Consider the following 24449-nt stretch of genomic DNA (forward strand, 5'->3'; position numbering starts at 1 on the left):
TGAGGGACATATCCTCTTGAAGAGGGAATATGATTGAGGTCTATAAAATCAAGACCAGCACAGAGAAAGTAAACAAGGAAGTATTATTTACTCATAACACAAGAACTAGGGGTCACCAAATGAAATTAATAGGCAACAGATTTAAATAAACAAAAGGAAGTATTTCTTCATGCAATGTACAATCGATCTGTGGAACTCTTTTCCAGAGGATGTTGTGAAGGCCAAGACTAATAACGGGTTCAAAAAAGAGCTAGATACATTCATGGAGAATGGGTCCATTTATGACTATTAGCTGGGATCCTGTCCTTAACCTCTGTTTGCCAGAAGATGGCAATAGGCGTCAGGGAAGATCACTGGATTATCTGTTGTGTTCGTTTCTTTGGAAGCACCTGGCATTGGCCACAATCAGGATACTGAATATTGAGCTAGATGAACCATTGGCGAGCCCCAGTATGGCTATTCGTATGTTTTTATGTTTAACTCAAGTTTGTCATCTTGAAATTGAGGTGTACTCAATGTTTTATGGTATACTATGGTGACCTCTTAATCTTATCAGAACTCATCTTGTGATTACACTGCATGTGTTAACTGAACATATTTTAAGCTTCATGAGTAGATGAAACCTAGATTTCAGGCATGCTTTTAATAACATCATAAATTTAAAATACATTTTGTTAACTTGACAGTTTTCAAAATGACTGCTCTTTCCAATTGAAAGTTAGGACTTCTGTATTGCAACAAATTCATTCCTTTTAAAGATGTTCTTGGACTATTCAGAAGGGGGAAGGAGGTGCAAGAATAACACATGCTTCCCCTTTCTGTTTTGTTCTGTAATGTTATATAGGTATACAAACCTGCTATCTCAACTGGTCCTGGGCTCCATGCACAGATACTTTTTTCAACACACTTCAATGCTCCTTTGATTTGTGGTTTGTTTCTAAAATTGTTTAAATCCAGGTGAACAAAATTTGTGAAGTCATTTGAAGGCAGAAAGAGTCAGTGTTCCAGTTTCTGTAGTTTAAAATTGAAGAACTATTGAGAGTGTCACTCCCATGAAATTTCCCTTGGGAAGTGAGCAGAGCCTTACAGCTCTAGGAGCTGGGCTAGCCTTGTCTGCTCTATTAAATACTACCCAGTGCTACAGCTGAATGGATGCTAAATTCCATTAATGATGACTGTAGGCAAGGTAAACTGTGTTCACCGCCACTTCAGAAAGTGGATTTATTCATGTCTACATTGTTATATTTTTTTGGCACTGGTTCATCTTTGCTTGCTGCTGACAGTTTTTCAGCAAAGTGACTTTCATGGAATAGACGAAGCTTACAGTTAGAGTTGAGTGAATACTTTTTGATCTGGAGGCCAGATAAGGAAAGAAGTGTTTAATTTTGAACCAATACTGATAGTTTTCATTTTTACAACAAAGCAAAAAACTGAATACATTTTGTTGGATCAAAACAAAATATTGTCAAAGCCAAATTCTATCAACATTTCTAAATATTTTGTCTTCAAGTTTATTGTCCAAAATTACTGACCACATTTGACCAAATTTGTGAATAATTTTGTGGCCGGAAGAGTGGGTTTCAGCAGTCTTTCTCCTTACTGGGGGAAACTCCCTCCCCTTCCCCTCCCCCCCCCCCCCCCCCCCCATCACGGTAGCACTTTCAGATTTGTTTTATTTTTTTTCCGGTTATTTTTCTTATCTAAGTTGGTTGTCACAATCCATTATTATAAGTAGTTTTTTATTAGTACATTGGTTTTGAGAATAGTCTTCTTGTGAATGACTGTTTACGTGGGTATTTTATGTGATGTGAACAGCAGCCTTATGACAAATCTAAGCTGACTTTTAATGCAATCAAGTATTATGGCTATGGATAATATGAAATTGGAATTAAATACTCTGTTAACAACTTGGAAGATGGTTATGAAAATCTTTCTTTTTTTAAATAGAGCCATATATTTTTAATAAAACATGCGGAAGTTAAGTTTCTTCAACACATTTGTTGAAAGACTTGAATAAAAACAGTTTACTGGACTATACTGTTTTAAGATTGCTATATCCAACTTTAAGTCTCAGTTAAACCAACAGGAATCAGAAATTGTGATTTGTTAATGTAAATGAAATGGTCTTTTGTTTTTAGTAAAAGGAACTCAAAAGATTAAATGTATTTAAAGTTGTGTATTTGACATTTGAATGCTACAGCAATTGACATTAAAAATGCTTAAGAGGTAAAGGGGATTATTCTGGGGTTAGCTGTTTTCATGTGTGTTTTAAAAATAAAACTGCTTCATTTGCAGTAGTTAGTGTTCTGCCAAAATGGAAAGTACTTTATCCCATAACTAGTACAACACACATTGGGGTTACATTTATCTGAGGATAAGTGCAATGTCTAAGCCAATGTGACCGGGAGAGAGTACCTCCAGCAATGAGAATAGCCGTCCTCTGTTGAATTTTAATTCTAATTTTATGATGAATATTTGATCCGCTATTTTATTGGTAGCCAAGCTTGTAAAAAATTGTGGTAATACAGGATATTACTGTAGCATTTGCATGAATTCTTGGATTATAGAGTGAAAGGTTGAGAGACGTTTTACTTTTTTAATTTATGCCACTGTAGGAAGCTTGAACTATTTCAAATCTCTAAGGCCACATGTTCAAAATTAGTCAGGATTGTGTCATCTGTTGTCGTGAAGATAGAAGTTCCATGCAGCTGTCTTCGTTAAATTTTGTGGTAAGACATTAAAAATGGAAACTGTGTGAAAGTTGGTGCCTATTATATTGCCTTTTGTAAGACTTGAAATTTGTACCTGTCCCTTTATTAAAATTTCCTCTCCCTACTCATGTACAGATTTTATGGCTGTTACACTTCATCCTGTAGACCTATTATAGCTACCAGCATTCCTACAGAGATGCTTATCTTTAGGTACCTGCTGCTTAACCATCAAGATTAAGTAACTTGCAAAAGTGGCACATGGAGTTTTACTAATGATCTTATTTGCAGCTTCATCTAACTTGTATCCCACCATAAACTTCACTGATAAAGAAGTGTGGCTTTAGTTCATGTACAGTCCTGATGATCATGAGGGCATTCTGCACAAAAATATTTTTTGTATAAAAAAAATTCTGCACAATTTTGCACTGCATATACAAAATTTGTCAGATACATATGGAGGTTCCGTTATGATGACACAGGAGAATATAGGCCACTAGTTGCACAGAGGTGGGAAATCACTCTGAAGCCCCCCCCCCCCCTTTATACTCAGGACATGGCCCAGCAGTGAGGCTATATATTATCTTGACATAACCAAGGACAGAGCCTGCCCCAGAAACATCCCAGGGCCCTGCCCCTGTGTAAGCAGGCAGGCTCAGTTTGGCAGGATGCGAGAATGGAGGGGCTCCATGTGTGGGTTGAGAGGGTTCTATGTGAGGCAGTCTGGATGTGGGCGATGATATGGATGCACCATGGCTTATTTGGGGTGGAGGCTTCTGAATGCAGCAGTAATGAAGGGGGTCCAGGCGAAGGTTCTTGGGGCTCAGTAGGGCAGAATAAGTGAGAGAGGAAGTTAGAGCTTGGCAGGGGGTCTGGATGTTGGAGGCTCAGTGGGGAAGTGGGGCAGGGATCCAGGTGCAGATGGTTGGTTGGCTCACTGGAATGGGGATCTGGGTATGGATGGCTCATTGTCCTGTTCCAAGTGAAGAAGGTGTGGGGCGCTCAGCAGGTAGTGTTTCTAGATATAGGAAGGTGTAGCTCAGTAGGAAGGTCTGGGTCTGTATGCATGCAGACTGGGTGGATGGTACAGTGATTCCTCCCTCTGTAGCTGAGGAATGATGGGCATGGGAGGTAGGGAGTTTGCAGATTTTTCTATAGCTTTGAAAGAAATCTTGGGGTGAAGCTGATGTGGTCCCAGATGGCATGCATGGACAAAAGGAACTCCTGTCTTCTCCAGCCCTTCCAGAATGAGCAGCTGAGATCAGTGCAGGATTGGAAACACTAGCCTAGGTCTTCCCCAGTTCTGCTCCCTGCCCCACAGTGATTTATCTCTGTTGGACATCCTGGGCACCTGAAACATACTGTGGGGGAGGGTCACATGACTGCTCTTATGGCTTTCCTGTGCTTCACTATCAAAGTAATTTTTCTGCAGCATGCAAAGAAATCTTCAGGGGTTGTGAATTCTGCACATGTAAAATATCAGAGAATTCCCCCCAGGAAAATCTACGGGGCAGCAAAGGAGCAAGCTTCCCCCATGCTGCTGTGCCAGCAGGGGACAAGTTTGATCTGGGGGCAATTCCCTTAAGGGTTGTTCAGTCTTCATGGCCTATGAAGCTCTTGGCTTCTCTTTTGAGTCTGCCAATTAGGACAAAGTGGTGATGGATTAGAGCAGTGTTTTTCAAAGTGGACCACAAAACCACTTTGAGACACCTGTTAACTCGCACCATGGCCACAGAGTCTTGCGGCCCTTATTGGCTCTGTTTCCCTGTTTGCAACCAAGGGAAGCCATGGGAAGCAGCAGTCCAGCCCATGCTGTTTCCTGCGGCTCCTCTTGGCTGCAAAACAGAGCCAGTAAGAGCCATGAGGCTCTGTCACTGCAATGCCAATCAGTAAACAAACAGGTGTGGCTAGTTAACAAGCTTCTCAAAGTGGTTTTGCAGACCACTTTGAGAGAGGTTAGATTAGAGATATGGGAATGGGACCTCCCATCCACCAAATTCAGCCCCTCTTAACAACCACCAAGTATTCACTATACGCAAACACCTTTTAATTGCTACTAAGTTGGGATAGTTCCATACAGGCGACCTACAGGCAAAAGGCTCTGAAACTTATTAGTAATGCTCTGAGATGTTTGGTTTCCTAAAATGCTAATGTTACACTTCAAGTGAATATTTCTCCAGAAAATAACAAACCTCTTTATATCAAGTTCCAACCTTGGGAGTTTACATAGGCAATGTCTTTTCTTTTTCATGGTCCTCTGCACATTCCACTGTCTCTTAGAAACAAAATGTGTGTGTAGTGCTCTATTCTGTTCTTAAAGGGACAGTCTGAATAACCAAATAACCATAAAATACAATAATAAAATATAGTACCATAGCATTCCAATTTACCTCTAAACAACACAATCTAAGACATAAAATGCTTTCAGTGTTTCAACAGTTGTCCTAGGGGGTCTCATAGTAACTTGCATATATTTTTATCCCCAGTGGATCATCTGTCAGGTTTGAACTCTCACCTTTTAGCTGCACAGCACACACTTCTGCCACTTCAGCAGCTGAAATAACGCCATGCCTCTCCAATCAATTATCTCATATAAGGAGCAGACCATAAAGGGGGAGATGCCACCATTAGGTTATATAGCTGTTTGTGAATTACCTCTAGAATACTGGGTATTGGGGTTCTTGAATTATATTCCTCAGGCTGAAAAGAGTACTGTCTAGGAGTTAGACACAGTATAGCCAAACCCAGTATGTAGGACAGAGGGGAGGAAACTTTTTTGCATCGAGGGCCACGGTACCACAGAAAAATCAGTTGGGTGCCCCACACGAGCAAGAAGCAAAAAAACCCCAAACAACCCTCTCTAACATGGCTCCTGACTGAGGAGAGAGGCATTTCCCACATTCCCCTCGCACACCAGAGTTTTGGGTGGCCTAAGCTAGTAGATGTTGTGTGTTCTATCCCTGCAAGGAAATAGCAGGGGGCTGGAGCACCAGTGTGGGCTCCCCAATGCTGGGGAAAGCCCCGAGCCTTGGAAGCCAGATTCAGACAAGCCCCGGGCCTTAGGTTCCCATCCCTGATGTAGAGGATGTTTTTGTTGTCTGCAGGGACTGGACCTGGGATCTCTGGATGCAAAAAAAGCACACATTTCTACCACCTCAGCTAAAAGGGCAATGCATATTAATATAACAGACTAAAATACCTCCATAATCTAGCAGTTAGAGTGGGTACAAAGATCCACATGGTTATCCGCCTAGTTAGACAAGCGCATAATTTAGACCATTTCGTTTAAAGGCAAATATATGCAGCTTGCGTCTGACATATGATAGACTTGGTTCTAGTCCCAGCTCTGCCTGCGATGATCTTGTGCACCTATTAACCTTATCTGTAAAGTAAGTGAATAATAGTTGTCTCCCCTTAGGTAGGAACATTAATTCTTTATTTATTCTTCATTCAGTCTTTATTAATAAGGTTTTTTTAAGGGTATAGAAATTAAGTTTGAGTTAGAATTAGAATTCATGGTCTTTTGACTTGAAGTTCAATGTGCCTTCCCCTGGGATACAGGCATTGAATGTTGAGCACATTATCTTGCTTCCAACTCTCCAATAAGAGGCCTCTTTAAAAAGGTCGGGTCTTTTTCAGAAGGTGCATATGTGGTATTCTTTAGAAAATTGGGCCCCTTTAAGAGTCTCAAATTGGAAGACCAAAACTTGACATTTAAAATTGCTAGTCACTGTTGAAATGTTTAATTTTTTAGTTTCCTGATAATATACTCTTTTTCTCCAGGTCTCCTGCCTCTCCCTGTGTACAGGATGGTTGATGCTCTGTAAATGCAACTATATTTTTGTTCAGGGTGTGGCACATTACTTATTTAGTTTAGTGTCCAAATACTGCACTCAGTACAAAGTAAAATTCTGCAAGCTGTTCTGTGGAGCTTTATCATCTCATGAACTTCTCAACAAGGTTAACTTATCCTCCTCATATCATCCTTATTTTACAGATGTAAAACTGAGGCACAGATGTTAAATAATTTGTCCAGTTTTGCGGAGTAATTCTGCTGCAGGCCGGAGAATGGAACCTCTAGCTCTCTTAGGACTAGTCTTAACCACACTACCACTTTTCCTATTTCAGTATACATTAGCTTAATCCTGATGCACCATAGTATTATAGCAAATAAGGTAGGAGAAGCTGTTTACTATGTTACTCTGCCTCATTTACTATTCAACTTATTCTGAGGATGGAATTCTATGCAAAAAATTCATACATATAAAGGGGCAGAGCCAAAGATAGCGCTGCTACTCCACAAACATCTTTGAAGAAGGGATTATTTCCCTTGTGGTCCATGTCACTTGCGGATGGGTACCTGCTACTTTCGTCCTGCCTTTTCAGGGAGGTGGTATTAGTGTCTGCTCTTCCTCCAGTGATAAAGGGTATGGGATTCCTCCCACTCCTTGCCAGTGACTTAGAACTCCAGCAGCTGATTTGCCTTATGCTGCAAGTTCTCAGCCTGGGATGTGACCCATGTGTGTTGCAAATCGATGTCGAGGGTCAGATCCATCTTGTCTTTCCCATAGTACAAAAGGGTGTAAGAGTTGTGATATGGGTAAACGCTGAGAACCTAATATAGCCCAACCAACTGCTCGTTCTCTCTTAAAATTTAAAAAGCGAATGGTCCTGCAGCACCTTAGCAACTAACAAAAAATGTAGATGGTATCATGGGCTTTCGTGGGCACAGCCCACTTCTTCAGATGAATGGAGCAAGAGGTCCAGAGACACAAATAAAAAACCCCTTGCTCCATTCATCTGAAGAAGTGGGTTGTGTCTACGAAAGCTCATGATACCATCTACATTTTTTGTTAGTCGCTAAGGTGCTGCAGGACCATTTGTTGTTTTTTTAAATTGTTTTTTTAATTACAGACTAGCTAGCTAGCCCTCTCAAGTTGTCTTAAAATTGTGTATTTTCATGCTTTTAGATACTTAGTGTTAATTTGGCCTTAATTTATGGATACTTGCCTACCTGTTAGGGATGTTAAGAGCTGAATGGGTTAAACTCTGCCCTGCTCCCAAAGAGGCAGCTTCGTTGGCAGCCCCATTCCTGGGGAGGCTTCATTGCGGGCTGTTCAGTATGAAGCTTATTTAAGGTTTATACTGCAGAGCCTGCAGTCCATGTAACTGCCACCTTTATTTTTTTTAATAGGGTACATAGTTACCTTATTAAATGACTTGAACATCCCTACTACCCACTGGCCTTGTATAAATCATGAGTAGTATCTTTGTTCATTCCATAACAACAGAAGCAGTTTAAGCTACCTCATTTCTCCTTTGGAAATCAGACTTGGTCTGCTGCATCAGCATATTGGGACCTCAGTCTTCTCTGCCTCTATCTAAAAGAGCATATTTTGGTGAGATATAAGCTTATGTTGTTTTAAAAGTGAAAGTTTCTCCTCCCATGTGCTTCTGGGAACTTGCAATGAATTTGATTTTTAGAAACTGGAGCCTGTTATGCTTATAAGAAGCACACGAGTTTCATATTTTAGCTGCATGGCTACCAACTCACAGATTGTGTTTGCTGAATTTGTCTTCCTTCTGACTTCTTCAGTGTAGCTTTGTCCAACCTGTCACTTTTCCATTCCTTCAACTAGCTTCTTAGTTATGTGGTTCTACTGGCTTGCAGTGCCTGTCAGTGGATCCCTGTATTCTTGACAGCTCTCAAAGTATGTCATGGTGGCCAACCTGGCTATTTTACCATACCTCAAAGGAGAGAAGGTGCAAAAAAAGCCTAAATATTTTGTTTTTGGATTGAGTATATCTTATTTACTGGTTGCTCTCTATCTGTGTGTGTGGTGAGGCAGCCTGAGAGCAGGGAGCTGCCGAGGCCTCATGGAGGGCAGATACACAGGGAGCTGGGTATGTGGTTTTTTGTTCCCTGAGTAGGCTGCTAAAAACTGTGGCCCAGCCAGGACCAGCCTAAAGGGAAGGCTAATTGGAACACCTGTGGCCAGTTAAGGTGAATGAGCACACTGTAAAAACCCTTCCTCAGGCAAAGCTGGGGGGAGGAGGGGAGGAGAAAAGGGACAGACTAGAGGAGAAGTGAATGAGAAGAGAGCAGCCCAGCACAAGGGAACAGACCCAAGACAGCTGTTGTCAAGGCTTGCTCCACAGCATCAGGGAGGAGGTACTGCAGGAAGGGTTGGGGAAATGGCCCAGGGATGGGTTGCTGCTCAGGGGAAGGGCCAAGCTATACGGCCCGTTCGGGGCTGCCCCCACCCGTAGGGCCCTGGGCTAGAACCCAGAGCAAGTGGGTGGGACCGGGTTCCTCCCAACCTTCCCCCTGGCTTGAAAGGCCAGTAGGGAATGGAAAAAGGACATTGGACTGGCCCATGATGAAAAAGGCTCTAGTAGCGGGGTACCCTGACCTTTAGGGGAGTATTAGGGACACTGCGAGCCTCTGAGGTACACACAAACCCACCAGGAAGCGCAGGACCCACAGGGCTTGGCCCAGGTTTTGCCAGTGTGTGTGTATGTATTATGGCTATAGAAACGTATTTACAGGCAGTCCCCGACTTACGTGGATCCGACTTATGTCGGATCCGCACTTACGAACGGGGCTTTTCTCGCCCCGGAGCTCGCGGGTGGTGGGACCACCCAGAGCGCAGCGGTCCCACCTCCGGGTGACTCCCCAGCGCAGCAGGGAGACCCGAGCAAAGCCGCACAGGCGACGGGACCCCGCTGCCCATGCGGCTTTGCTCCTTTGCCTGTGCGGCTTTGCTCCGGGGCAAAGGAGCAAAGCCGCACGGGCAGTGGGGTCCCGCCGCCTGTGCGGTTTTGCTCGGGTCTCCCTGCTGTGCTGGGGGGGACTCCCCGCCAGCACAGCAGGGAGACAGGAGCAAAGCCGCAGAGGCGGTGGGACCTCTGCGGCTTTGCTCCGGTCTCCCTGGCCTGCTGGGGGGGAGGGGGCGCAGCTAGTGCGCTCCTCCCCCCCCCCCCCCCCCAGCAGACCAGGCTTTTGTTACGGGACGCCTGGGGTAGAGCAGCTGGGGTGCTGCTAGGTTGGTCCTGCGGGGACTTACCTGGCAGTGCCCCAGCTGTTCTGTCCCAGGAGTCCAGATTCAGCAGCTGCTGAAACTGATCAGCGGCTGATTCCAGGAAGCCGGGGGCAGAGCAACTCTGCCTAGGGCTTCCTGTAGTCAGCTGCTGATCAGTTTCAGCAGCGGCTGAATCTGGAGCCAGTTCCGACTTACATGCAAATTCAACTTAAGAACAAACCTATAGTCCCTATCTTGTATGTAACCCGGGGACTGCCTGTACTGTAATTCACTTCAAACATTTATCACCATTAAAATAAAACAGGGCTGGCTTTTACAGTAGTGCTTAGGACAGCGGTGCCCAACTGCTGGTCTGTGGCCTGGTGCCAGGCCGCGAACTGATGGCTGCTTGGCCGTGGCGACTATGGGGCGCAGGACTGGGGTACACCACCCAGCCCCCCCTTCCTGTCGCAGTTGTTGAGTGACACGTATCCTGCCCCACCTGTCAGCCAACCAGTGCCAGGCAGGGGCAGAGTCTCCTCCTGGACACAGAAGAGCCGTGTGGAGCCCAGCACGGAAGGAGGCAGTGCAGGGCTAGGTGAGGGAGGTAGGGCAGGCACTGGGGGTGCCAGGGCTAGTTCTGGGGGGCTATAAGATGTTGGCTGAGGGATTCTGGGGGTGAGGTTAGTACTGGGGAGCTCTAAGAGGTAGGAGGCACGAAGGGGGGGGCTGACACTGGGGGGACACTGGGGCATCTGAGGTGGGGGGCTCTGGGGATGGGGCTAATATTAGGGACTGTGGGCTGGCACTGGGGGGGGGGGGCAGGGACTCCAGGAGGCTGGGTGCAGTGGAGTTCCAGAAACAGGAGGTTCGCACTGGGGGTTTGGTGGGGGGGCTGTAAGGGGCAGGGTGCTGACACTGAGGCATTTGGGATGGGGGTTAGCACGGGGGGGGGCTCTGAGGATAGATGGCTGGCAATGGGGGTAGTGGAATGGTGGGGGGCTCGAGTTGGCACTAACTAACACACACCTAACTAGGGGTTAGGGCTGGTGTACCCCAGCCCCCAGACCTGCCACAAACAACCCGCTATGTGGCAACTGCTGGAGCTAAAGCCGGCTCTGTGGTCTGGGGCTTTTGGTGGATTGGTAACATTTTATTTGCATATTGGCATATTCATTCATTGCATAATGAATATGCCAATATGCTAACAAACTGTTACTGGTCTGCTGAAAGTTTTGAGAATGGGTTTTCTGGTTCACGGTATAAAAAAGGTTGGGAACCACTGGCTTAAGGGACTCCAGCAGAATTGGGGGCACCATTGTTATAGATGTTATACAGACATTCTGTCCTTGCCCCCATAGAACTTATAATTTTAATTTAACAAGACCAGGTGGATGATGGCTAGAGAGATGAAAGTGTAACCGTGTACATGGTTAACATTGTTACATGCAGTCTCCCAGTATGCGCAGGGCACACATCAGTTCCTGGGAAGCTGCCTGCCATCTCTTTTTTAGAGGCAGCAGCACTGGGGGATGAGGGAAGGAGGTAGGCAGGATCTGACTGCCGCCCTGTGTGTAAGTGCTGAAATTTTCAGTGGTTACGCAGTTACTCACTTAAACACATTTTAACATCCCTAGTGATGGCATAATGGTACTACAAGCACGTTTTAACATAATCAGCACCATTCTTGGTAAGACCAGTAGTTCATCTAACTCGGTATCTTGTCTTCTAATAATGGTTGATGCCAGGTGCTTTGGAGGAAATGAAATGATCCGTTTGTTATCCTACCTTCTAGCAGCCGGAGGTTTAGGGAGATCCAGAGCATGGGGTTGTGTCCATGACCATCTTCAGCAGGTGACAACATTAATATATAAAGGAAATTTGAGTGAAGACTGTGGCAAGAGAAGAAATTCTTGTATATAGCTAAGGGAAGGTGAGAGCGAACCATAAGTTTAACTCTGAAGATGATTGCATTAGATTTTCTCTTTATCCAATCATACCTATATTTGTTTCCAGAGTAACTATGATATTTAAACAAAAAGCAGGAAGCAGAAAACATTTAAAAAAGCAAAAATGTTTTCATTTTTGATACTTAGTATTTTATATTATTAGTTTTGATGTATGTACATAATGGATACTAATTTATTAGCTCATCAGTGAGGATCATATCTCTATGAACTAGGTCTTCCCTTCAATAATGAACTACAGAAGCTAATTTTTTCTCCTGGCACACGTTAAGTAATGGGATAAAATTACACCAATTCTAAAGGAAAACAACTGGTCAAATGATAAAATACTAAGTGTTAAAAATGAAAACATTTTTGCTTTTTAAAATGTTTTCTGCTTCCTGCTTTTGGTTTAAATGTCATAGTTACTTTGGAAACAAATATAGGTATGATTGGATAAACAGAGTTGTGAGCATGGTTTCAGCTGTCTGTAGAGTGAGAGGTATAATAAAGGTCAAAATTAGTTCCTTTTTTACAAATAAAACCTTAATGTTGCGTCCATGGCAGATTGCTTAAGAATGACTGTTAAGGAAGTAAAAAGAACAGCTCTATTCAGCAAGTGATCTTAAATTCCCATTGGTGTCTCTAAATGAAATACCTCTTTAGAAAGCTAAGAGAACACTTTTTATCTTAGTGTATTTTGCAGTGGTGAAAAATATGTTCAATAGTGCTTGTTAATATACATAAGTGTTTATGCAATGTTAAAACTCTTGAGAGGCAGTGTCCAAGATGAGTGCATTGCATGCGCCCACACAAATCAGGCTGAATTGTTAACCATTTCTACTCTTATTTTCTTTGGGGTATATTTAATGTACTTCCTGAAAATAATAGGAGTTATATATGTTCAGTGAGGGAGAAACTACACCTAGATTCCTAACTCAAAATACTTATTCGTGATAACCAAATGAAGATTCTTGAGATTATACCCATTCCACATGTTATACTGTCATGGCTGCTGCCAACAGAGACTCAAAATAAAGCTCCCTTTCTTTAAAAGAAGACAGAACACCTTATATAAGGGAGACAGTTTTTGCAATTCACCCATCTATCTGCCAGGTCTGAAGCAGTCCAACTTTCTCAGACTTCAGTATATATTGTTAGGTACGGGGAGAAGAGTTGTTATCTGAGCTGTGTGCATTGGGGCAGGGATTTGTGGCTGGAATAAGTCTTTTTTTCTAGGCTTTGTGGTATTATTACACTTATTTCTGTGTTGTTTTGTTTTAATATATGGTGATGATGATTTGGATAAATGCCTTTTAATTTTTTTAGTATAGTGGGATCCTGTTTTCAGCTACTTATAACACTGCCAAATTTTGCTATTTAGGGTGCAACTTTTGATTTTTGTTCCTTTTGAAAAGGAGATTAGATAAAAATACTTTGTTTTACAATATTAAATTTCTCATTACTTTTTTTTTTTCCTAAAAAGAAAAATAATTCACCTCAGAGCCTCCCATATTTTGGAGCAGGGGCTTGAAGTTTGATAGGAGAGGTAGCACTGTGTCAGAGATATACCTCTTGCTATTACTGTTAAAATCTGTCCAAATTTGGCCTACTTGTAAGCTGTCGGGGAAAACAGATCTGTTCACGCACATTCAGAGATCTGAGTTTTGCAGCTAAAATTTCTGTAGATTGTGGCCTTGCTTGGCCACCCTGTTGTTGACTTGGGGCTGTGAGACTAAAGCTGAACTTTTCCTATTTATTGCTTTCCTGCCTCACTCGATGCACATGGCCCTTGAAGGGGGAAGGGAAAGGAGGAGTGGTGAATCAGGATTGTGCAGTACATCTGACACAGTGCTACCTCTCCTATCAAACTTCAAGCCCCTGGGCAGCAGTGCTCAGCTAGGAGGCAGCACAGGTCTAGATGAGGGAGGTGGAGCAGGCACTAAGGGCTCTGGGGGCAGGGCTAGTAGTAAGGGGGCTATGAGGGAAGGGCTGGCATTGGGGGCGGAGGGTCCTGGAGGGGTTGGATGCATTGGGGCTCTGGAAACAGGAGTTTGGCACTGGAGGGTCTGGTGCTGTGGGGCTCTATCAGGCAGGGGGCTGGCACTGAGGAGTTTGGGATGGGGGGGCTGGCACTGGGGAGCTCTGAGGGCTGGAGGTTGGCACTGGGGAGGTTGGGTGCAGGGGACTCAGGGGTCAGTGGCTAGCACTGAGGGGGGTAGTGGAGAGGTGAGGGGGCTCTAGGAGTTAGGGCTAGCACTTGTGGGACTCCAGGGACCGGGTCTTTATATACAGGCTGTCCCCGACTTGCGACGTGATCAGCTTCGGGGGAAGCATCACAAGTCGGAGGCGTCATAACTCAAGCCTGCATTTATGACCGTACGCCATCATAAATGGGGGGCTGAGGACATAAGTCGGGGGGATTTCGGCCCCTTCCGCACTTATGGAAAAGGTCGTAAGTGCAGGGGGTCGTAAATTGGGGTGTCATAAGGCGGGGGCCTCCTGTACCACAGACCAGCAAACCCATTCACAGTGTTTGCTGGTCCGTGGTATAAAAAAGGTTGGGAACCACTGGTTTAGCAGGCTTCCTGTTTCTGATTTTTCTATTGCTTCTTGAACTTTTGGTTAGTTAGTCTTCAAATTCCTTTTTGGCTTTCTGTCTGGGAGACCTCTCGAGCTTAGTCCCTCTTATGGCCTACCCGCCAGGGTCCCTGCACGCATTCCCCCTGAGATGTAATATGGCCCCATGGCCAAAGTCCACACCTGGGTCCTTAGAGCAGGGTTAGACGGCCAGAGTCCATTCCTCAGCCCCGCCCTTACTAAGGGGAATACAGCCCAGAGGCCAAAGTCCATACACAAGTCCTTATAGCAGGGATACCACGGCTTTGAGGTCTAGTTCACAGGCTTACAGGCCCAGTTCGTTCCCTCAAGCCAGCTATGGAGGGGGTAGGGAGACCTGGGCACTCCCACTCCACTTGGTCCCAGTGCAGGGCCCTGTAGGCAGTGGCTGGCGCTGCTGCCTTGCTCAGAGGGGAATTCTGCTGCAACATGCTTAGTGTTCTGGGTAAACTCCCCACTCTGGGCTACTTCCTACCCGTGTCTGGCGGATGTCCTCCCCGTCAATCTAATGGCTCTGCAGGTAGCACCTACCGGCCTGACTATTGCTGGAAAGTCTGGTCACTCTTTCTGTCTGGGGCTACCCCAGCGTCTCCTTCCTCTCCAGCAGTCAGCCCAGACTGAGCTGCCCGAGGGCCTTTTATAGTGTGGTTCCTCTGGGAGCATGCCAAGAAGGGCTGTGCGGGAGGGACTATTTCAGCTCTTCAGTGTGGGGTTGATATGCCCCTTGACACCTTCCTAATTATATTTTTATACTTCATTTGACAATGTTTATGCTCCTTTCTATTTTCCTCACTAGGATTTAATGTCTACCTTTTAAACAATGCTTTTTTATCCTTTCACTGCTTCTTTTGGGTTAAGCCAAGCCACAGTGGCACTTTTTTTTTTTTTAATTATTTGAGATATACAGTATGTTTGAGTTGAGCCCCTACTATGGTGAGTTTGAAAAGTTTCCATGCAGCTTGCAGGGATTTTACTTTTGGTACTGCACTTCTTAATTTCTGTTTAACTAAGTCTATCTGGATGTCTTGAGAGAACTGCAACCTTTGCACCAGGCAAGCAAGTCACCATAAGTTTCTCCTGGTCATCACAAACCCAGCTATGTTTCCAGTGATTTAATCCCCCATTACTAATACTTGTCTTTTCCTCATAACTGGAGTTCAGTCTCTTAGAGGGTTATCCTCAGTGAGAGAGGATACCTTAACATCATATGGAAGAAGGGTCCTAACTAATGAGATTATTTCCCTCTGCTGCGGATTGATGTTCTCCTCCCATGAGGCATTCATCCTTCTCAGCAGCACAGAAGCAGTCTGACTAAGGGTGGGACTTCTCTACTGTGTACCTGTGTACCTCTCTGCCTTCCTTAGCTCCTCCAGTTCAGTCACATTGGTCTCCAAAGTCTGTAAATGGTCTCTGAGGGCCAGGAGCGCTTTGCACTGAATGCACACGTATGCCACCTGTCCGTAGGGTATGCTACATTAGGTACAAAAAACTGGATAGCTCCAACTCTGCTGCTGGGCTTCTGCCTGCTTTGTATTGAAAACAAACAAAAAACCCTCTTACTGATTCCCAGCAAGTGCAAAAACAAACACCTCACTGATCTGCTTCCAACTGAGAATGAAAACACCCTGCTTAGGGCTCTGCTCCTGCTCCTGCCTGCAGAAGGGTACAAGGGCTGCTGAGGCTTGCTGCTTTTGGCCCACAGACTGTAGTTTCCCACTCTTGATTTAAGGGAATCTACAGCTATTGATTGTTTTTTCCCTTATCTGGTTTCCCAGTGTATCTGTAAATTGAAATATTTAATATTTACTAATTTCTTGGTAGTTCTTGGTATTTGTAGGAGAAAGAAAGAGCTTGAAGCATGGGCCTGGGGCCTCAACCAAAGTAAGCAAGAGTTATACTGTGAGCAACAGGCAGGCCTTGTCAAAAGCAGATGTTTGCCTGTAAGTGTCTCTTGGCAGATGAACTGCGAGCACTGCTAAAAGCACATGAAATATGTAAATACATTCCACCAGGACAGTACAAGGACACCCCAGCTTAGTACATAATAAAATAGTTTAAAACAACGAGAGTATAAGTATAACAACGGGAAGTGAATGCTTTGGAGGAAAGTACAAGGGGAGGTACCAATGTGTCATTAATATGTAAGATGATATGCAAGGTGTGTATTATAGATTGATTATAAATGTTGGGGTACCTTGACTTAACTCTTTGGTCAGCCTAGGGAGCAATAATAAAATCCATACTATTAAATGAGCTGTGTCCATTGTTACAGGTACAAATACATAGGGGCTCGAAGGCTATTTGGCTACCAATGACTATTTAATGTACTTTGTTTGACAATAAACCTGACTTGGGTGCCTTTGTATTTCATTTGAGTTTGTGGTTTTGGGAGGCTTTTGTTAAAGTCTATTATACTAGCTACCTGCATAGAGCTGGCATAATATGCTGGGAGAGCATACCAAAACGCATGCAGCTGAACATTTATCATCACTGATGAGGCAAAAGACCTGTCAGGACGCCATACCAGTAAATCCTGAATTTATTGTATTGCTGTCCTAACCTATTATATTGGTCACTCTGACCGCTGATCTGGTAAATTCCAAGAGAACTTTTTACTGTAACTTGTTTTTGTTGGAATAACCATACATAATATTGATGTTTTTAAAGCTTCATAAGAACGGCCGAACTGGGTCAGACCAAAGGTCCATTTAGCCCAGTAGCCTGTCTGCTGACAGTGGCCAACACCAGGTGCCCCAGAGAGGGTGGACCGAAGACAATGATCAAGCGATTTGTCTCCTGCCATCCTTCTCAAGCCTCTGACAAACAGAGGCCGGGGACAGCATTTTTATCCCCTGGCTAATAGCCTTTTATGGATCTAAACTCCATGAAATTATCTAGCTTCTCTTTAAACTCCGTTATAGTCCTAATCTTCACAGCCTCCTCTGGCAAGGAGTTCCACAGGTTGACCACACGCTGTGTGAAGAAGAACTTTATTTTATTAGTTTTAAACCCGCTATCCATTAATTTCATTTGGTGTTCTCTAGCTCTTCTATTATGAGAACTAATAAATAACTTTTTTCTTTATCCGCCCTCTCCACACCATTCAGATTTTATACATCTCTATCATATTCCCCCTCAATCTCCTCTTTTTTAAACTGAAAAGTCCCAGTCGCTTTAGCCTCTCTTCATATGGGACCCGTTCCAAACCCCTAATCATTTTAGTTGCCCTTTTCTGAACCCTTTCCAAGGCCAAAATATCTTTTTTGAGGTGAGGAGACCACATCTGTACACAGTATTCAAGATGTGGGCGTACCATAATTTTATACAGTGGCAGTAAGATATTCTGGGTCTTATTTTCTATCCCTTTCTTAATAATTCCTAGCATCCTATTTGCCTTTTTGACCGCCACTGCACACTGTGTGCAAGTTTTCAGAGAACTATCCACAATAACTCCAAGATCTCTTTCCTAATTTGGCTACGACAAATTATCCCCCATCATACTGTATGTATAGTTGGGGTTATTTTTCCCGATGTGCATTACTTTACTTTTATCCACATTAAATTTCATTTGCCATTTTGTTGCCCAAACGCTCAGTTTGGTAAGATCTTTTTGGAGTCCCTCACAGTCTGCTTCTGTCTTGACTATCCTAAACAGTTTGGTATCATCCGCAAACTTTACCACCTCTCTGTTTACCGCTTTCTCCGGATCATTTATGAATAAGTTGAAAAGGATAGGTCCCAGGCCTGACCCTTGGGGGACATCACTAGTTACCCCTCTCCATTCTGAAAATTTACCATTTATTCATACCCTTTATTTCCTGTCTTCTAACTAGTACTTTGTCTCATGCTGTTTTATAGCTTTACTTTATTCAATTTGGTCTTTATTTGACGTTGATCAAATAAAGACCACATAGTAATACAGGGTCCGAGTCAGGATTGGGGCCTCATATGCTGGGCATTGTAAATACACATAGAAGACCAGTCTATTCAGAAGGAACCTTATTTACAAAAGGCTAGATCCTACAAAGTTCTGTGCAATTCCCATAGGTGCATACCCCTAGCCAGCTCCTTTCATTTGTCTGGTGATTCCGTCTTTTTTTTTTTTTTCTGTATGGTTTCTGAGAAGCAATCCCATTCCAAGCGCATCCCATTTTCCTGGCACTACCAAACCTGTATCTTGTTTTAAGTTATAATAAGAGGAAGCTGTATACCAAATTTGGACCTACTGCTTACTGTTTAGGAGGAGTTATTAGACTCTCTTTCAAACATATAGTAGTTTTTCTTTTCATGAAAAGCTGCATTACAAGAAAATGGTCTAATATGCATATTAAGGTTCTTAGGTAGTCTTAATTCAGGTCTCTTGTGCATATGCGTAAAGATATTCTTTAATTACATGATCCTATTCTATTTTAGAATTCTTGTGCCATTCAGTGAATGGAATGCATAATACTCACAGAGGGGGTAGTTATTCAGTATTTCTTTTTCTTTTTTGAATGTGTGACCCCACGACCTGTTTACTGCCTACTCATCAAATTCTGCACATAGTACAGTATTGTCTTTTGGTCTGTTCCATGGCATGTTACAGTGACTGGGATAGCTGTGCTTCTAATGCAGGGCTGGGCAAAATACAGCCCAGGGTCCAGATCCGGGTCTGTCGGCCACCCTGCTGCAACCCTCAGCTGCTGTGGTTTAAAGTGCAGTCCATGCGACTATCTGTTCTGAAAGGAAGGGGAGGCTTCATGTGATCTCCTGGCCCCTAGCCCAATCCTCATCTTCCATAGGCTGGAAGCAACTGGCCAATAGGAATTGACCCCAGCCAATTTCTCAGCTCCTGTTGGCTGGAAACAACCATTTCCAATAGGAATTGATAGATTGGGATGGGGGCAGCACAAGCCTCTTTCCCTTCCTAGAGCGGAGAGCCACAGGGAGTGAACAAGCCTGCAGTTTAAAGTGATCGGGGGCTGCAGCAGGTAGGGAGCCCAGCTTGCCTTGGGGGTGCTGCTGGGCTGTTGGCTTAGGTAAATGCCTCCCAGTCAGAGCCTGCCTCTGGCACCCCTGCCCCTTCAACACCCCAACTCCCTCTCCCAAGTCACCATCCAAACCCTCTGCACTCCTCTGCCCCAGGTCACAATTCTGTCCCAGACTCTGTATCCCCTCCTACGTTCCTCTCCAGGCCAGAATCTTCTCCTCCCGTATCCATATTCTCTCCCAGATCCTGCATCCCATTCCCCTGCCTCAGGTTATCACCCAAATCCTCTGCAGTGTGTACCCACTTTTCCCCCTTCTAGGTCACAATTCCCTCCCAGACTTTGCATCTCCTCTTAGAGCCCCTCCTTCAGGCCAGAATCCTCTCCTGCACCCACACTCCCTCCCTAATCCTACATCCCAATCCCACAACCCCCTCCGTCACTCAGGCTCCTTCTCAGACCTCACACAGTCTCCTGCACCCCAGTCCCTTAACCTGTGCACCAACCTCCACCCTAGATCCCACATCTCCTCTACAGAAAAGTGCAGCCCTTGATTACTTTCCAGAATCTTGAAGTGGCTCCACACCAAAAATTATTGCACACCCCTATTCTAATGCCTACTGGAATCTTTTGTGTGCGCAGCCTCGGAGGCCTCAAGTTGTTACCTCTCTGAGTAGAATCGGGTGAATCTCCCACTTTGATTCGGGCTTTGGTAATGTTTGTTGACAGAACAGAATCATGGTACAATAACGTTTGAGAATTCCAGGTTTAAAACTAAAGCATTTCAGAGCTAAATATCTTAATATAATAAACAGTCTGTCCAATGTTCCTTGTAAGCTATGTCAGAGAGTGATGACCTGTAAACTGTATAATCAGGAGAGTTTCGGATGCCACCCAGCTGATTAGCAAAGCGCTCACAGCTGTGGTTTTTGTTTTTACTAGTTATGTGGTTTTTGTTTTTACTAGTTATGGCATGTTTGCACATGGCTCGATGTACACAAAATTATTCCACACTTAGATGGAAAAGTTTAGAGGGAACATTAATGTAATTAATTACAATGTTTATGAAACTAAACATCTTTGTTAATCAGCTGGATGATGGGATATATTGCACCGTCAACAAGTTTGCAGATGATGCAAAAATGCGGTGGGGGGGGAGAGTCTGGAAGGTAGGGATAGGGTCCAAAGTGACCTAGACAAATTGAAGAATTTGGCCAAAAGAAATCTGATGAGTTTCAACAAGAAGATGTGGAGAGTCCTATGCTTAGGTCAGGAGAATCCCATGCACTGCTACAGACTGGGGATTGAGTGGCTAAGCAGCACTTCTGCAGAAAAAGACCATGGCTATGTCTACACTGGCCCCCTTTCCGGAAGGGGCATGTTAATTTCAGCGATCGCAATAGGGAAATCCGCGGGGGATTTAAATATCCCCCGCGGCATTTAAATAAAAATGTCCGCCGCTTTTTTCCGGCTTTTAGAAAAGCCGGAAAAGAGCGTCTACACTGGCCCTACTTCAAAGTAGGAATAAGATCCTCCGGAAAAGGGCTTTTTTTCCGGAGGATCGGGGCCAGTGTAGACGCTCTTTTCCGGCTTTTCTAAAAGCCGGAAAAAAGCGGCGGACATTTTTATTTAAATGCCGCGGGGGATATTTAAATCCCCCGCGGATTTCCCTATTGCGATCGCTGAAATTAACATGCCCCTTCCGGAAAAGGGGCCAGTGTAGACGTAGCCCTGGAGATTACCATGGATGAGAAGCTGAATGAGTGAGCAATTAGTGTGCTCTTCTTGCCAAGAAGGCTAATGCATATTGAAATGTATCAGTAGGAGCATTGTCAGTAGATCAAAGGAAGTGATTATTTCCCTTCTATTTGGCACTGGTGAGGTCACATCTGGAGTATTGTCCCATTTTGGGCCCCCCATTACAGAAAGGATGTGACTGTATTGGAGAGAGTGCAATGGAGGGCAGTGAAAATGATTAGGGGGCTGAGGTACATGATTTATGAGGAGAGGCTGAGGAAACTAGTCTTTAGTCTGAAGAAGAGAAAAATGGGGGAGAAGGTTTCTAAGAGAGGAAGAAGCCAGGCTATTCTCAGTGGTGGCAGATGACCGAACAAGAATCAGTGGTCTCAAGTTATAGTGGTGGAGGTCTAGGTTGAATATTAGGAAAACCTATTTCACTAGGAGAGTGGTGAAGCACTGGAGTGGGTTGCCCTGGTGGGTGGTAAAATCTCCATCCTTTGAGATTTGTTTAGGCCTGGTATGACGGAGCCCTGGCTGGAATGATTTAGTTGAGGTGGGCCCTGCTTTTATCATAGAACTGGAAGAGACCTCAGAAGGTCATAAGTCCAGCCCCCTGCTCTAAGCAGGACCAATTCTAACTAAATAAACCCGGCCAGGGCTTTGTCAAGCCGAGACTTAAACACCTCTAGGGATGGAGACTCCACTACTTCCCTAGGTAACCCATTCCAGTGCTTCACCACTCTCCTAGTGAAATAGTTTTTCCTAATATCCAACCTGGACCTCTCCTACCACAACTTGAGACCATTGCTCCTTGTTCTACCATCTGTCACTACTGAGAACAGCCTCTCTCCATCCTCTTTGGAACCTCCCTTCAGGAAGTTGAAGGCTGCTATCAAATCCCCCCTCACTCTTCGCTTCTGCAGACTAAATAGACCCAAGTCCCTCAGCCTCTCCTCATAAGTCATATGCTACAGCCCCATAATCATTTTGGTTGCCCTCCGCTGGACCCGCTCCAATGCGTCCACATCCTTTTTGTAGTGGGGGGCCCAGAACTGGACACAATACTCCAGATGTAGCTGGGGTTGGATTAGATGACCTCATGAGGGCTCTTCCAACTCTAATCTTGTATGATGCTATATACTGCTGCAAATCTGAGACTCATGAATCCTGGATTCTGTTCCATTTTTGAGAGGGGAGCATTGCGTAATGGTCCCTCCCCTCCTCCATCATGTCCTGTTTTTGTCTTTATTACCTAGCAGTCCCTCATAAGCCTGTTCTGCTGTTTTCCCTCCTCCACTGTCCTGCCTTTGCCTGTGTTGTCTACCTCAGCCTGCCTTTGTAATTGTCAAAAAAGAACTACGAGGACAGGTCTATCAATGGCTATTAGCTGGGATGGGCAGATGTGTTGTCCTCTTACCTACTGAACATGAGAAATCAAGAATGAGTGATAGATCGCTTGATGGTTACCTGTTCTGTTAATTTTCTCTGTGGTACTTGGCATTGGCCACTGTCAGAAGACAAGATACTAATCTAGATGGGCCTTTGGTCTGATCAGTATGGCCGTTCAGTATGGCCGTTCTCATGTCTTTTAACAACAAGTCAGTTACTCTCTCCTTCTCTGTGTTTGAGATGATTGACCACACAAGAGAGACAGTCTGTTGTCAGTTCCAGATCCCAGAGCCACAGAGGCCATGGCTGTAGGGAGGAGCAGTTGAACAAAGTCATATTCAGCTCTTGGTTGAAGCCTGTTTACTAGCTAGCTCTGTGCAGTTGGAGCATACTTGGGATAGACAGACTCTTCATAGAGAATTCTCTAGCATGTTACAAACTCTTGTGAGGCATATGGGAATAGACTGGGAAATACTGTTTTACTAAAGAACCACACTTGGTTTATAGTGCTCCTGGGACAGAAGAGATATGGGTGGTGTGTATGCTGCTAAAGACCTATGCTTCTCAGACTTGCAGGACAAGTAGCCCTTTTCCTCTATTGCTCCTTGTAGCTGCAGCTGCTAAACAGTCTTCAAGAGCAGATGTAAAAATACAATTAGTAGTTCTCCACTGTTTCACAACTTTTAGTTTCAGGTATTTCACATGTATTAATGGTGATTTAGAAGAGTCTTCAGTTTGCAGAATGCAAAATGCTAAAGTTAGTGCTGGGTTTTAAACTGCATCAAGGATTTGATTGGTAGGAACAGGATGAAATTTTAGTTCTTGAGGTATGGAGCAAAGGGAAGAGAGATTTCCTTATGTAACCCCTCCTGTTGGCTAGCCCAGTGTGAGGTTTTTCAGCATGGGGAAACCTTGTGACTTCTTACACCACGGGGGGGGGGGGGGAGGAGGGGGTAGGCCTGAGGCTGCTTGGTGTGCTCTGTGTTATGTATGTGTGAGTGCACCTCAGACGAGACCCACTCTGACAAATCACCAGGAACAGGCTTTATTCTGTAAAAACAAAACAGGAAAACAGTTCAGCAGCCTCTTCTCTCAGCATGCAGCCTGTGTGCTGCTTCTAGCACAGTCCTTTCTGAGACCCTGCTGGGGGCAGAGGGCACATCCTGGCAGGAACCAGGAAGTTCTCCCAACATGCCGCAGTTTGTAGTCCACAACTTGTAGTTCCCAGGGCTGCTGCTGAAACACACTGGACCTTGGGCTACACTTACATGCAAGTTTTTAATGAATTTCATGTTCTTCTTGGGCTATACAAGAATTCATGATTGTTCAGAATCTGTACTGTGAGGGTTCCAGGGTGTAATACATTTGATTTCTATGTAATCTGATGTACTTTGTAATTTTATCATCTAAGAAATTATTTGTATCCTAGATTCCTTCATTGAAATATGTGGTAAATATGAAATTTGAAATTAACTTCTAATATGTGGTAAATGTGAAATTATGAATCCTTGAAGTTGTATTAATAAGACCTAAAAATATGTTCTAATATAGTGACTACTTGTATTTGCAGTTATCAACGCAGGAGTTGGAAGTTAATACAGATTAGCTGTTCTAAATTATCCTATCAGAGCATTAAAACTACCAAAGGATCAAGAGAACATGATACAGAATTTAAATTGATTAGAAGCTGGTATCTGAATAATACATAAACTTGTTCTGAATGCACAAAGCAGTGTTTTAAAAACATCTTTTCTTCTTTCACAGGAAAGATGATAAAGATTATGCTTTAAAACAAATAGAAGGTACTGGAATTTCTATGTCTGCATGCAGAGAAATAGCAGTAAGTAACTATCTAATTTATTAAGAAGATTTTAATAACGTATTTTTGAGTTGAACGCATCTTACGTTAATGTTTTAGTTGTAATGAATCATCTGCCTTTCTAAGAAAAAAAGGAAATCTTAAATTTTAGGTTTAAAGTAAACCTCATTAGCTAATATAAGAATTTGATTCTGTTCAGTGAAAAATTATGATTGGTGCAATTCCTAAATTACATTTTA

General features: G+C 43.9%; 1 protein-coding gene across 5 annotated transcripts in view; it reads left to right on the forward strand.

Annotated features, from left to right (window-relative positions):
• Positions 1-24449, forward strand: part of CDK8 (cyclin dependent kinase 8) — a 180390-nt gene that overhangs the window by 52245 nt on the left and 103696 nt on the right. For 4 of the 5 annotated variants that reach the window (XM_006138901.5, XM_075919243.2, XM_006138900.5 and 1 more), the window contains one exon: positions 24156-24231. The exons of the other annotated variant lie outside the window; for it this stretch is intronic. In XM_006138901.5, the coding sequence (XP_006138963.1) occupies positions 24156-24231 (76 nt within the window). The remainder of the gene's footprint in view (positions 1-24155; positions 24232-24449) is intronic. 5 annotated transcript variants of the gene reach the window in all.

This window comes from Pelodiscus sinensis, chromosome 1 (genome assembly GCF_052426305.1).
Source record: "Pelodiscus sinensis isolate ZL-2025 chromosome 1, ASM5242630v1, whole genome shotgun sequence".
NCBI classification, from domain to species: domain Eukaryota; kingdom Metazoa; phylum Chordata; order Testudines; family Trionychidae; genus Pelodiscus; species Pelodiscus sinensis.